The sequence below is a fragment of the Hoplias malabaricus genome, chromosome 13 (genome assembly GCF_029633855.1).
Source record: "Hoplias malabaricus isolate fHopMal1 chromosome 13, fHopMal1.hap1, whole genome shotgun sequence".
In the NCBI taxonomy this organism is placed as follows: domain Eukaryota; kingdom Metazoa; phylum Chordata; class Actinopteri; order Characiformes; family Erythrinidae; genus Hoplias; species Hoplias malabaricus.
The window spans coordinates 7,020,836-7,034,544 of NC_089812.1; the positions used below are offsets into that span (position 1 = coordinate 7,020,836).

The 13,709-nt window shown below is 34.1% G+C and overlaps 1 protein-coding gene across 1 annotated transcript in view; it reads right to left on the minus strand.

Annotated features, from left to right (window-relative positions):
- Positions 1 to 13,709, minus strand: part of LOC136665205 (immunoglobulin mu heavy chain-like) — a 118,373-nt gene that overhangs the window by 26,245 nt on the left and 78,419 nt on the right. Inside the window, exons 3-6 of the mRNA XM_066642795.1 lie at positions 11,970 to 12,029; positions 7,156 to 7,455; positions 5,424 to 5,774; positions 2,900 to 3,054 (exon numbers count right to left, since the gene is read on the minus strand). Coding sequence (XP_066498892.1) covers positions 2,900 to 3,054; positions 5,424 to 5,774; positions 7,156 to 7,455; positions 11,970 to 12,029 — 866 coding nt within the window. The remainder of the gene's footprint in view (positions 1 to 2,899; positions 3,055 to 5,423; positions 5,775 to 7,155; positions 7,456 to 11,969; positions 12,030 to 13,709) is intronic.

The following is a 13,709-nucleotide window of genomic DNA, read 5'->3' on the forward strand; positions in this document are numbered from 1 at the left end:
GTTTGACAATAATCCTGAATCCCTTGATCACTATAGTCATCTTAACCACTAATTATTATAAATATTATTCATATTTTAAATAATATTGCTGTGTTGAGACATTAGCCCTTTACTAACACTTAATACTCTCTAAACAACAGTGAGTTATTTTAATAATCTCTAAAACATTAGTTTAAATTACTATCATCATTGAATGACTGAGACTTAAATACTGTAAATAATGTATGTGTACCATTATTGTAGTGTACTACTGCAGCTTTGTAGCTAACAGTAACGTTCACAGCTGAAAGCAGGTGAACCAGAACATTCTGGAGTCTCTGGAGATTCATATTCAAACCCATGAGACAATCAAACGCACACAGTGCAAAACAGACAGAAACAGAGCAGGAAATACAGATACTACACTGGCCTTAGACATATTCACAAGGAAAATATCAGATGAAATATAACTATTTTCATTCATTCATTCTTTATCTGTAACCCTTATCCAATTCAGGGTCGCAGTGGGTCTGGAGCCTACCCAGAATCAGTGGCCGCAAGGCAGGACCATACCCTGGAGGGAGCACCTTGACAGGGCAACACACACTCACAAATTCACTCACACCTACCAACATGTGTTTATGGACCGTGGGAAGAAACCGGAGCACCCGGAGGAAACCCACGCGGACACAGGGAGAACAAACCACACTCCTCACAGACAGTCACCCGAAGTGGGACTTGAACCCACAACCCCCAGGTATTATTGAATATTTGCGTGCCAGGTTTGAGCTTGAATATGTGAAAGTACACACCCTGCTCTACCATTCTTGTTGCTAAAGATACAGCTTTTGGTAATTCACTTGTTTGTGGCTTGATCAACAATAACTCATTAACTTCATGTAAAGCACTTGTGTTTTCTGAAGTATGAATAAGTTCCACTAGAACTGATTGAAAGAACAATACTTATGTTACCACATAAATTGTATATAATGTTATTGTCTGAGTCTTGGATGTAGACATATATATATATAGATATTGGTTATTGATACATTGATTTGGTTCAGAGGGTGCTTTCTGTCAGGCTTTAAAACCTATAGAATGTGATGTATGCTGCATGTAAATTATATTTGTTTTTATAAATTTGAACTGATGGTAGTTTATTGATTGATTTGGGAAAATCTGGTTTTGTTTCTTTAAATGTAAAGTTTCGCTTGGCAGTGTTTTATTGAAAGCAGACGTACAGGCGAAACAACTTTAAAAACAGTTCCTGGAAACATCTTCTGCTCTTGATGCACCTGTTGTTTCACTTCTTTTTGTTGATCTGAATTTAGCTTCTCTCATCTTCAGGCTCTCTTTCATTTCCTGCTTGTGTTCACAGAAGCAGAAAGGATTCACGTCTGAACTTTCTAGAAGCGCCTCAGACTTCAGCACCTGTATTTTATTTGTTAACCGCTCACCTTTAAAAATATAATACAAAACCCTTTTGAAAAAAATGTGGTAGCCTTTGTATGTAAATAAACGTAATTAAAAATCTATTAAATAAAAAGAGAATTATGCATATTCAATTATGTGCTAGTCATTTAAACACTATAATTAACCGAGAATAGTACTATAGTAAGTTAATCTTTCAAATACTGAATATTTAATCATTATATATATATATATATATATATATATATATATATATATATATATATATATATATATATAATTGGCAACAGGTAAGTGAAATGACTGGGTTTAATAGAATATCTCAGACAGGCTGAGTCTTTCAGACATAAAGAAGTAGAGCGATTCACAAAGATAGAGAGATAGATAGATGTTGCTAGGCAGTTCCTAACATGTTCCAGGTGGTTGCTAAGGTGTTGCTAGGTGGTTGCTAAGGTGATGTTAAGGGTTTGCTATGTGGTTGTTATGGTGTCACAGATATCTCCACATCTCCCACATGTCACCAGGTTCTCCCTGATGTCTGTAAATTCCCCTGGAAATCTACTCTTTTTTGAGAGTGTGCAGGTAAGGAATAGCTATGTTTTTAGAATATTTTTTTAAAATATAATTGCTTTGTGCTTGTTCATTTGCCTAGTGATTCTGCGTAGGATCAGACAATGAATGAATGAATTTTGTCTACTTGGTGTTCTTGTTATTTTAATAGTCATCAAAAGCCAAAAAAAATAAACCTTTTTAAACTACATATAACTGAACCATTAAGTTAGCAGCATAAAGTCATACAATTCTCATGGAACTAAAATTATATGAAATTAAAATTTTCCACAGTTCAGTGTAAAATTTAACTGGTGTGAAATGAAATAATTGACCACTCAGTTAATAATTCAGTGTAAAGGTTAATCTTTTTTAGGCTGTATTTTGTTTCAAACATTTATATCCATATTTATATTTTATATAAAACATAGGACAAAGGGTTGTTCATCATGAATATGTTTCAGTTTATTTACTTATTTATTTATTATCATTTATTAATATATACTTTTCATGATTTAAATTAGGATGACAAAGCAGTAACAACTTTACAAATACACACACAGACATTTGAAAATGTTTAAAACAAAAAAACAGGAAATGCTGATATTTGAAAGAATGGATAATAACATTACTTGGATATTAATTGGATTCCCATTTTTCTTCCTGCTTTCATTATTTCATCTGAAAAACACAGACACATGCAGAGTCACATACACACAGCTAAAGTATCTGGACGCTTTAAATAATTAACTAATTTAGTCAAAAGGTGCAAATCCTGTTGTTGTTCTCTGGGAATGGGGGGGAAATGCACTTCCAAAGCTTTGAACTTATGTGGTTCAAAATACAATTCTAACTATGACCCAGTGTCTGAATCACTTTGGAACCACAAAAAAACAGTGAGATGTAATAAGATGTAACTTTCAGAAGCTGCTGTATTCACCTTGGAGAGGCTGAGGATGGTGCTGTAGATAAGAGAGAAGAGGAAGAGGAAGATGAAGGAAGAGGCAGTGGACCACAGGCTGTTATACTCATCCTCCTCCAAAGTGTAGTTTTCATCTATGTAAATACATGACCCTGACTTTGGCTCTGAAGTAGCTGAAAACACACACACACACACACACACACACACACACACACACACACACACACACACACACACACACATAGGATTATGTAAATGACATGATAATGGAGAGAAATTGATCTTAATGTTAGTATTTAAATGTGAAATGCTAATTTTCATTCACAGTGGAGGTGAATAAAACCTGGTGTCTACCTCTAAATGCTCCAAATAAAGATTTTATATAAAGAATTTATGAGCCTGTTGGATGTTGCATGAAATATTGTTTTAGGATAGTGTTGCTTTAAGGTCTGAACACTGGATTTTTATGTTTAATCCAGTGAAGGCAAAGGGGTACACACAATGTTTTAAGGCTAAATAGTCCTCATAAAATACTTTAGTTCAGATTTAGAACTAGGTTACCATTGTTAACATTCCATATAGAACCTCACAGGACAGGTGTCGGTTCACTGCTTCTAGTGGAGAGTCTGTACACTTTCTAAAAAGTTCTCATTTCACATCAAACTACTTTGACTGACTTTAACTTTATATCAGCCACTGAAATATTTTGAAAAATGTGATGGAATTTACTTAATAAAATAATTGTTGATTTATGCTCTATGTTTACTGTTGAAGTGCCAGGTTAGTGTTAAATTGAAACAACTTTTAAACACAGAAGAGTACATTAAATATAGATGTCTCCCATTGCAATCAACACATATCTGTTGTTAAGTTTTGTTTCCATTTGCTGTAATTCTAAAACAATCAGACAAGACTAGCTTTATCACTAAAATGATCAAATGCAAACATATAGGTTTATTATTTAAAACAGAAAAATAAAAACTATTTGGAATCATAACATGAGCTAAATTAAAAGTTTACACAAGACATCATACATTTATGCAAGCACACAAAAGTTAAGCAAATAGCTTACAACATATAAGACAAGGGACAACAATGTCCATCCAAAACACATAGAACACATGGAAACAGGCAGAGACCAGGAAGTGATACACAAACACAAATTTCATTTAAACCTGAAAGCAGGGAAAGCAGGTATATTTTGTTTAACTATATAATGTTTAGATAAATGTTTTCCACTGCATTATATCACCTTTATTTTCATCAGCATTTTATAATCCATGCTGGACTGACAACATCCATTCATTGTTATGTTTTTTTTAAGTGGAGCCTTTCGCTGCAGAACTAAACATTAGCTGTTTAATTTTGACTTTGCACACAGATCTCCAATTTCCTGAATTTTGTGATGGTGATGGTGATTTACTGAATTTTGTGAGGATGTCATTTCTAAAAAAATCCTTGTTATCACTAATTGCACTTAAATACCTAAGCATTATTAAATGACCTGGTTCTCTGTTTCTAGTCTAAAATTCGAGGAGGGTGTTACAAGCATCAAAAAACAAAGAAGACTAATAGGTTAAAAAACAGGTCAAAGTGTGTTTACAAATCACTGCTTTGGGTTTGTATATGGATTCCCAATTTAATAATAGTTTATTATGTTGTGGTCATGTGATCAGTAACAGCTTGGGACTGGATTCAGAGTTGGACTCATACAGACAGAAAACAAATGAGAAAACACAAAGAACACAAAAAGACAAGTACAGCTGGCAGTAGGGCTGAATGGTTTCAGGAACAATTGAGTTTACATTTCTGGAAAACACTGATTGCAATGTGCATATAATTATGTTTAATCTTAAATTGAGATAAGGTATCTAATATTTTTTATTTTGGGGTTGTTGTAAATATATGAAAGAAAATTATTAACATTTTATATAGATGTTTTGTTGTTTAATAATTTAAATATTTTGCATTTGCTGGTCAATTTATTTTTCCAGTAAAATGCTTAATACATTATTTCTTATCTTCCTACTGAATAAAACAGGACTGTGATGTAAAAAAAAAAAGATGATTTCATAATAATCTTAACATAATGATAATTGATAATGATAAATGATAAATGATAGATAATTAGATTTGAGTGGTGTTCACTATATTTGTAACATTTGTAGCTCATTAAGACAAATGTAAATAATCTAGATCATACTTAAAGGAGCAATTGGTCCCTTTTTACCAATATAAAGTAGCAAAGAATATCAATGAAAGGGATTATTTATTGTCTAAACAGCCATTTGTGTGAGATTAAAGATCCAATTGCTTTGTAGACAATGAAGGGTCATGAAGAAGCACTGAAGTAAAATTATTAGGTAGGTTTGCTTCAATAATCATTGCACATTTTGCTATTTTTTTTGCCAAATTTCTATTTTGAATTGCACTCATTTAATATAAAATCCATTTAACCATTCAGCCTTAGGTGCTTAAATGCTTCCTAATATTAGAGCAGACACTCAGCGTCGATCACACGCTTTACATTTGGGACAGTTACTTTTACGCTTTGATGTGCTGTCCTGGTCTAGGGGCCGGTCTTCATCCTTCATGCCTCTTTGTTTGACCGAACAAGTGTAGATGGTGTTTGCGTTGTACTCCTCTCTCGTGACGGTCAGGATGCTTAGGCTAGAGATGTGACTCACGCTTTTTGGGACAGGGACAATGACCCCTTCCTTTATGAGTTGTTGGTCCTTCAGCCACGTGATGTTCATATCTCCAAGCGGAGAGCACCTGACCTCACAAAGCACAGACACCTTGTCCGGCAATGTCTCAGCAGGAGGTGTATGGACCTGGACAGAGCAGCTGCTTGTAGCTGGTGGATAAGCTGATGGCTTAGCTGGTGGATAAACTGAAGGACAGACAGACAAAGATAGATAGATAGATAGATAGATAGATAGATAGATAGGCAAAATAAATTAAGAAATTAGAGAAATGAAGAAGGAATAATGCTATTTCCTGAGGACAGTGAGCACCAGATATTAAAATTTTCTTTTTCTCACAAAAATATATCTGGTGTTCATTTAACAGTGCTCTGTGCACACTTGTATAATATCTTGTATATTTTTGGGAAATAATATGATAAAATGGTTCGAGTCCCGCTCCGGGTGGATGTCTGTGAGGAGATGGTGTGTTCTCCCCGTGTCTGCGTGGGTTTCCTCCGGGTGCTCCGGTTTCCTCCCACAGTCCAAAAACACACGTTGCAGGTGGATTGGCGACTCGAAAGTGTCCGTAGGTGTGAGTGTGTGAGTGAATGTGTGTGTGTCTGTATTGCCCTGTGAAGGACTGGCGCCCCCTCCAGGGTGTATTCCCGCCTTGCGCCCAATGATTCCAGGTAGGCTCTGAACCCCCGCGACCCTAAATTGGATAAGCGGTTACAGATAATGGATGGATGAATATGATAAAATGTACTGATTTGGATTACCACCTGATAACTCCAGCTGTGGGACTGTTTCTCTTTGACAAGATGAGTTTCACAAGTGTGTTAAGAATAAGCCCTAATCCTAATTTTAGTTTGGTTAAACTGCAGTTAGCCGCTTCCTTTGCCTGTTTTTGATTACAGTTCAATACACAGGTAAATCTCCAGTGCTGAATGAACTCATGCATCATCCAGCTGGACAAAAATAAACACCCAAGGGTTCAATCAGCACTGAAGAAAAAAAAAAGCTAATTTTACAGTATTTTTGTCAACAATGTGGTAAATTTTGCTGTTTTTGCTGTGACAGCAACAAACTGTAAACAAATACTATTAAACTCAGACAAACCCTAAAGACAAAAATGTGGTCCCTGGTCTAACCATGTTTTAATAGAAGTATTAAAATGATAACGCTTAGTGTACTTTTAACGTATTTGTTTGGTAACACTATTTAATGTTTTGCTTTAAATTGAATGTAATCCATTACTGTTATTAATTTACTCTGTTATAAACGTTAAAACACATGAGTAAGCAGTTATAACAAAGTTGCAATATTATTCATTTACATTTATAGGGCAACAGTGATATGGTGCTTCCCAAATAATAAGCTTACATGATATAAATGCATTTCAGTGACTATTAAAATGCTTATGACAGAGTTATTAAACATAAATAAACTCTTAATGACTTTAACTTTATTTTAATGTGGTACCTGCACTGTCCGTAGAGATATTTTGTTGTGAGTTATGACCTTTGTACAGAGCTCTGGACCATCCCCACCACCATCACCCATTTCTGCCTCCGTGCCCACACATACCTGGCTTACTTGTCTTGACCACAGTGAGCTTCTCAGTCCCTGCTGGGTGCTCCGCCGTGCAAGTGAAGGATTTCTGCGAATCCCATTCTGTCCTCTTCACGCTCGCCTTGCTCACAGCAGAGAACGTGCCGCCAGACTGCACAGCTGGGTACTGAACCACATCAGAGGTGCCACTGCTCCAGGTGAACTTGAGTGTTTCAGCGGGACTGAAGCCACTTGCGATACAACCAACTGAGAGATAGTCACCAGAGGAGTCGCACTGATACACACCGAGGAGAGGAGAGGGCTTTGTCTGACCTCCTGCAATGTGAATGTACACACACACACACACACAGAGAAAGAGAAAGAGAGAGAGAGAGAGAGAGAGAGAGAGAGAGAGAGAGAGTTGTTATTTGCCTTCAAATTTAAAGCTTTGAGTAAAAGTTTTTAAAATATGCCATTCTTAAATATACCATTTTTTCACAGTTCTGCACAATTTGTATTTCTCAAATAAATGAATAAATGTTATAAACTGAAGAAATAAAACATAAAATATGAAATAAATGTGTCATTATTTTTAAGTCCTTAAACTGCTAAATTATATTATGGTCCTAGAACATTTTTAGAGATTTCTGTTTCTTTACTAAGTTTAACGAAATGGAAAGATAAGATTCAACACAGAATATAAAAACTTTTGATTAGGCCTTGATGTCTGTGTAAAACAGTAAACAATTTTAAATGTATATATATATATATATATATACAGATAACGAGAGAGAGAGAGAGAGAGAGAGAGAGAGAGAGAGAGAGAGAGATCAAGACTTTTGAAAATAAACATTTAAAATGTAGCACATGAATTCATCAGGAATTGTTTATTGTTTCACACAAATGTAATTGTGTGCAGGTTTATCAATAATAAGGTTTCCTCTGCTAGCATAATGCTATTTCAACTACTGCATTAGTGCTGTTTCAGTTTGGTTAATTTATATATAATATATATAATATATTAATATAATATATATATAACAATTTATATTATTTTTAATTGTTCATTAATTACATTCATTCACTATCCGTAACCGCTTATCCCAGTCGCGGTGGGTCCAGAGGCTACCTGGAATCATTGGGCGCAAGGCGGGAATACACCCTGGAGGGGGCGCCAGTCCTTCACAGGGCAACACAGACACACACACACACTTCTGAGTCGCCAATCCACCTACCAACGTGTGTTTTTAGACTGTGGGAGGAAACCGGAGCACCACGCAGACACGGGGAGAACACACCAACTCCTCACAGACAGTCACCAGGAGCGAGAATCGAACCCACAATCTCTAGGTTCCTGGAGCTGTGTGACTGAGACACTACCTGCTGCACCACCGTGCCGCTACCTGCGTGTTTCTATCTATCGCCACAATAATGTGACCTCAAAATTACGGAACGAAACATGTTCCGTATTGGTTCAATACCAAACGAATTTTTAGTGTCCAAATACGGGACGATTCCGTATTTTACTGGACGGTTGACGTGCGTATTCTGCCAAGAAAGCAATACAGACCATAGCCAACGGCTCTCTGGAGAAACGTTGTTGAAATAATTGGAGGAGCTAAAGAACATTTGGAGGGCTACAGCCCCACTAAAACAGGTCTAACGACGTCCATGTTTATATTTAAATTTAAATGCATAAAAAACACCTGGCTATTCTAAAGTGTATGAGGTCATAGTGAATAAAACAGAGCAATTATCTCTTCAAATTATTTCAGAAATTTGGTTAAAGTATAATTTTGAGGCAGTAAAATGTATCACATTTGAAGTTACAGTAATTAAGTTGTGCAAAGTGACAGCAATTTGTTGATTAAAAACATGTGCTTAACTCAAAAAACTAAAACTACTAAAATATGCTTCTTTATAGCTTTTTGGATGAAGAAATGGATCAGCAATAGCTCATATATTACACATTTATTAATAAACAAGGCAAATGGGCTATTTTTAAACATTCAATTGCACAAAGAATAACCCCTGACAAATCATTACATGAATGTAAACATTTCAAAAATGTATCACAGTCGAATAGTTTTGCTAGGTTTGTTTGATTATTGGCAGGAAAACTCTGTTAACATTATGACATGGAATATAGGCATGTTCATACTTATACAAACAATGCATTGTTACTGATTAATTACATTTTATAGCTAAATTATTTTGGAAGCGGAATTTTTTTTACAAAGATAAAAGGTTTTAATTACAGTGCGCAAAAAATAATCCTTAAAATCCCCTAATGTTTAGGTTATTTAACTTTGTAAACTTGAAGATGAAACAAGCATTTCACTAACAAACACTGCATTTGTAAATAATTTAAATACAAATTAAGTGTTACATGTTAAGTTATAAATGTTTCTAAATATATTTTGTAACTGATATGAATGCTCATTATAATTAGACTCATTTTATTTTGAAAAAGTGAATTTAATTTTTAATTTGCTAATCATTTGTGCAATTTAACATAATGTATGTAAGGTAGTGTAACATTGTGCCATTAATATTTTGTTTTAATGTTCATGATTGAATGTGTTGATAAACTAAAATGAAAAGAAATACCATGCATCATTATTATTGTTATTATTATTTTTATAATTAATATGCCTAAACAAGTGCTAAAACTGCAGATTAATAAAACAGTCACATTGCCACTGTGAGTTTAGTGTTTTAACAGTTATAATTATATTTACATTGAAGTGTTTTTTTGCACTAAACTACAAGAGAACACATGGTTATCAGTTGCAAGTTTTCAGTAGCAATTATTATTATATTTTACTACAAAATACAAAAATGAAAATGAAATACAATAATATAAAATCAGTATAAAGTCTATAGATTATAATCTATAATCTATGCTGATTGCACCAAACAAACAAAAAATTGAAACATATATATATATATATAATTAGCCTTAATAAAACGTCATTTTTATGAGAATAATCATGTGAAAGTAACATTGAAGGCTATCTAACAATTAAATTTTAACCAAAAACTAAAATATTACATAGTCTGAGATAATTTGAGTGTATCTCGGGACAATATTTAAAATCATTTGACATCATTTTCATTTTGTGCGCACATAGATAAAAAAATTTCTTTCTTTTTAGTTCACATTATGGGAGTTTTCTGCTGCAGTTTTTTGCTTTTCTACATTGTTCATTTTGGAAACTGGAAATGTTCATTTTCAGAAGCATCTCAGAAAACTAACAACTTATTATTTTTTTTAAACAATGAAATAAATCGCTATTTCACTGAAGGGAATGAATGAGTTGTTTTCTTACCAGATGTGACAGTGACCATGGTTCCTTTACCCCAGTAGTCAAAAGCCCACAGTGATAAACAACTTATACTACATCATGCAAAAAGACATCCAAATATTTGCAATTAAATGATCATTGTGCTGCACTCAATTACTCAGTAAAATGGTGTGCAAATTGTTTTGATTAGGTCTTTTATTAATATAATGATTTTAAATACAATAATGTACAAAGTATTTTGAGTGTTTGAATATTTTTCACACTAATATTCTAAAGCAAATCATTATGTGCATTACGTGCATTTCTTTATGGCCTTATTACAATTTTTTTTTTTTACAATAACAGAATATTTATTCTGCTATATTTTAATATTACATTAAGAAACAAAAGAATGTACTATAAATTGCACAGTCGAGTAGGAAAGTGTTAAATAAGCTGAATACATCTGAAATTTCTAAGCATTTCTGGACAAAATATAAGAATTTGTGACAAAATGTTTGCAAATTTTGGGAGTTTCATTGATTTGGTACAGGCGAATAAAATACTTACTTTAAAAATATTACGATTTTCTGGCTTTTTTAAACATTTCTCATTCTAGATACTGGTTTTATGTACAATCATAAGTCACTGCAGTAGTCCACTGAATTAATCTTTAAAAATGTTAAAAACAAAGTGTATTTTCACTACACAGAAAGAATTTGATGTTATTTTCTTACCAGATGTGACGGTGACCATGGTTCCTTTCCCCCAGTAGTCAAAAGCACCATCACAGTGATAAATAACTACGACTATATTGTGCAAAAAGGCTTCACGATGTTTATAAATTCCAAATGAATCACATTATTATAGAAATATTAAACAGAAAAAATGACCATTTTGAGGTTACAACCAAAAATGTTTTAACTTTGGGTCATTCTTTAAAATATATTAGAAGACTTTAAATGTATGAGTTAAGTTTCCGTTAACCTTGAGGTATTTACTTTTTTGTTTTTACATAAATTCACGATTTTATGACAGAAGCATAATTCACCACCTACAATTAAAAAATGATTCATTTTTAAAAACCAAATGTCTCACAGTCTTTACAAAACTGATCAATATTATGTTTTGAAATAATTTACAATGAATATCTTTCTTACCTGAGGTCACTGTTACTGAGGTCCCTTTTCCCCAGTAGTCAAAAGCATAGTCACAGTGACAGACTACCCAACGATACCTCAACAATATGCTCATACTTTCTCTACAGTTCTAACAGCTTTTTTTCTGACAGGAATAATTGAACTGGAACATTTTGCTGTTTTGATATTTTTCTTACTAAATTTTCTGTTTAGAGCTGGTTTCGTTTAGTAAATTTGTTCTTACCTGAGGTCACTGTTACTGAGGTCCCTTTTCCCCAGTAGTCGAAAGCATTGTCACAGTGATCAACTACCCAACACCAGCCACACAAAATGTCTATCCAAGTATTATAGAACAGTACCAAAATATACTTATCCCACAAAACACAAAAACCTCTGAACTTTAAAATTTCAAATGTGATCTTACCTGAGGTCACAGTGACTGATGTCCCTTTCCCCCAGTAGTCAAAGTAGTCATAGATATCACCGTGAAGAGATAAACCAACTCCCCATCCGAAAACCTCCCAAGACTCGCATTTTACACAAAATGACCGCATTTAAAAAATAAATTAGGTGAGTAGAAAATCAAGAGATAAACATGAGCTACTTACCAGAGCTTACAGTGACCTGAGTTCCTTTCCCCCAGTAGTCAAAGTAGTTATCACAGTGATTAAATGAACGAGCTCGCAGCACAAAAATAAACTGAACAACAACGAATTCACATGGAATTTCTTACCTCCTAACTTGTAACGTGCAAAAGTTTTGATGGAGGTTGAATGACATACTATTCATTAGAGAGCATGAGTTTTAATTTTTTTTTTCACACATCCAAAATTTTGCACAAATTCAGATGTATGCCTGAGATATACTTGTGTTACAATTTGATTACATTGTAGAGAGATTCTGAAGAAGGACATCAACAAAATTTTTGCTCAGTCTTATTCAAGATTTTTAGCACAGAAATCGATAAACAAGAGCTACTTACCAGAGCTAACAGTGACCTGAGTTCCGTGAAAGATGTCAACTGCCCAAAAACTACACAGTTGATCAAATATACACAAAAATGTGGAAAAACAAAATATTGAAAAGTGAGACTGCCTCTGAGAGCAACTAGTCTCCTCTCCTACAGTCCCAGTCCCAGTGTTAAACAAACAATCAAACAAATAAACAAAGAAAACCATTCATACACATGATTCCCATGAAAGATACAATACAATAATTTTACAAACACATTAGAAATCCAGATTATATCTGCATTCATTCTTTTAGACCACAGCAACTTACAGTTTATTTAACATTCAGTTTTTTTAGGCATATATATTTGTATATTTCCATGTGAATGAAAATGCATTGCATGTATTCTAATTTAAATAAAACATAGGAAAAATAAACATTAATTTCTGCCAGACTTGTATTAAGGTGAAACATATATGTTTTACAAAAAGAGCATTTCCAGGATTTTGTAAATTGTGTACAAATGAGAAGAGAATACTATGGAAATATATACACAGGAGACTCAGACTCAGGGTTTTATTTGTCCATCTACATCTCCTGCTTTTTTTTTGTGTCTTAGAAGGTCAGGGAGATGATGGTCTGTATTGACTGAGGTTTGAATCAAATGATTAACCATGCTTATCCCTTGCCTTCAGTTCCTGTTGAGTTCCTCTACCTCCTTCTATATCAGTCCTGAGGGTCTTGTAGTGGAAAAATGATCAAAAAGGCCAATCCCTTCCACAGAGTTACAATTTTCTTTTAAGGTTTGCCAATTTCTACAGATGATTTCTGCAAGTTATTGAAAGGTAATGCCAAAAAGTGTGGACTCCGCAGGCAGATACAGCTTTTTGCTCCCTTAAAGACAGCTTCACAACAGCCCCCATTCTGAAACACTCTAACCCAGCAGAAACATTAATTACCCTGTTACATTTTATTCCCCTAAGCAGACTCCTGCTGAATAACAGTGGCATTGGAGTCTAAAACATTCTAGCCGTAAAATTACCCTTGGAAAAGTGGCATCACTGGTTGGAGGGAGTGTTTCATCCCTTTGTAGACATTACAGATCTAATTTAGCATACTTGCATAGTGCCAAATGCCTTAACTCTTGTCAAGCCCTTTGGTCATTGTTTTCCCTCACTCCCAGTTTACTATCACTTATTCTGGTTCCTGCACC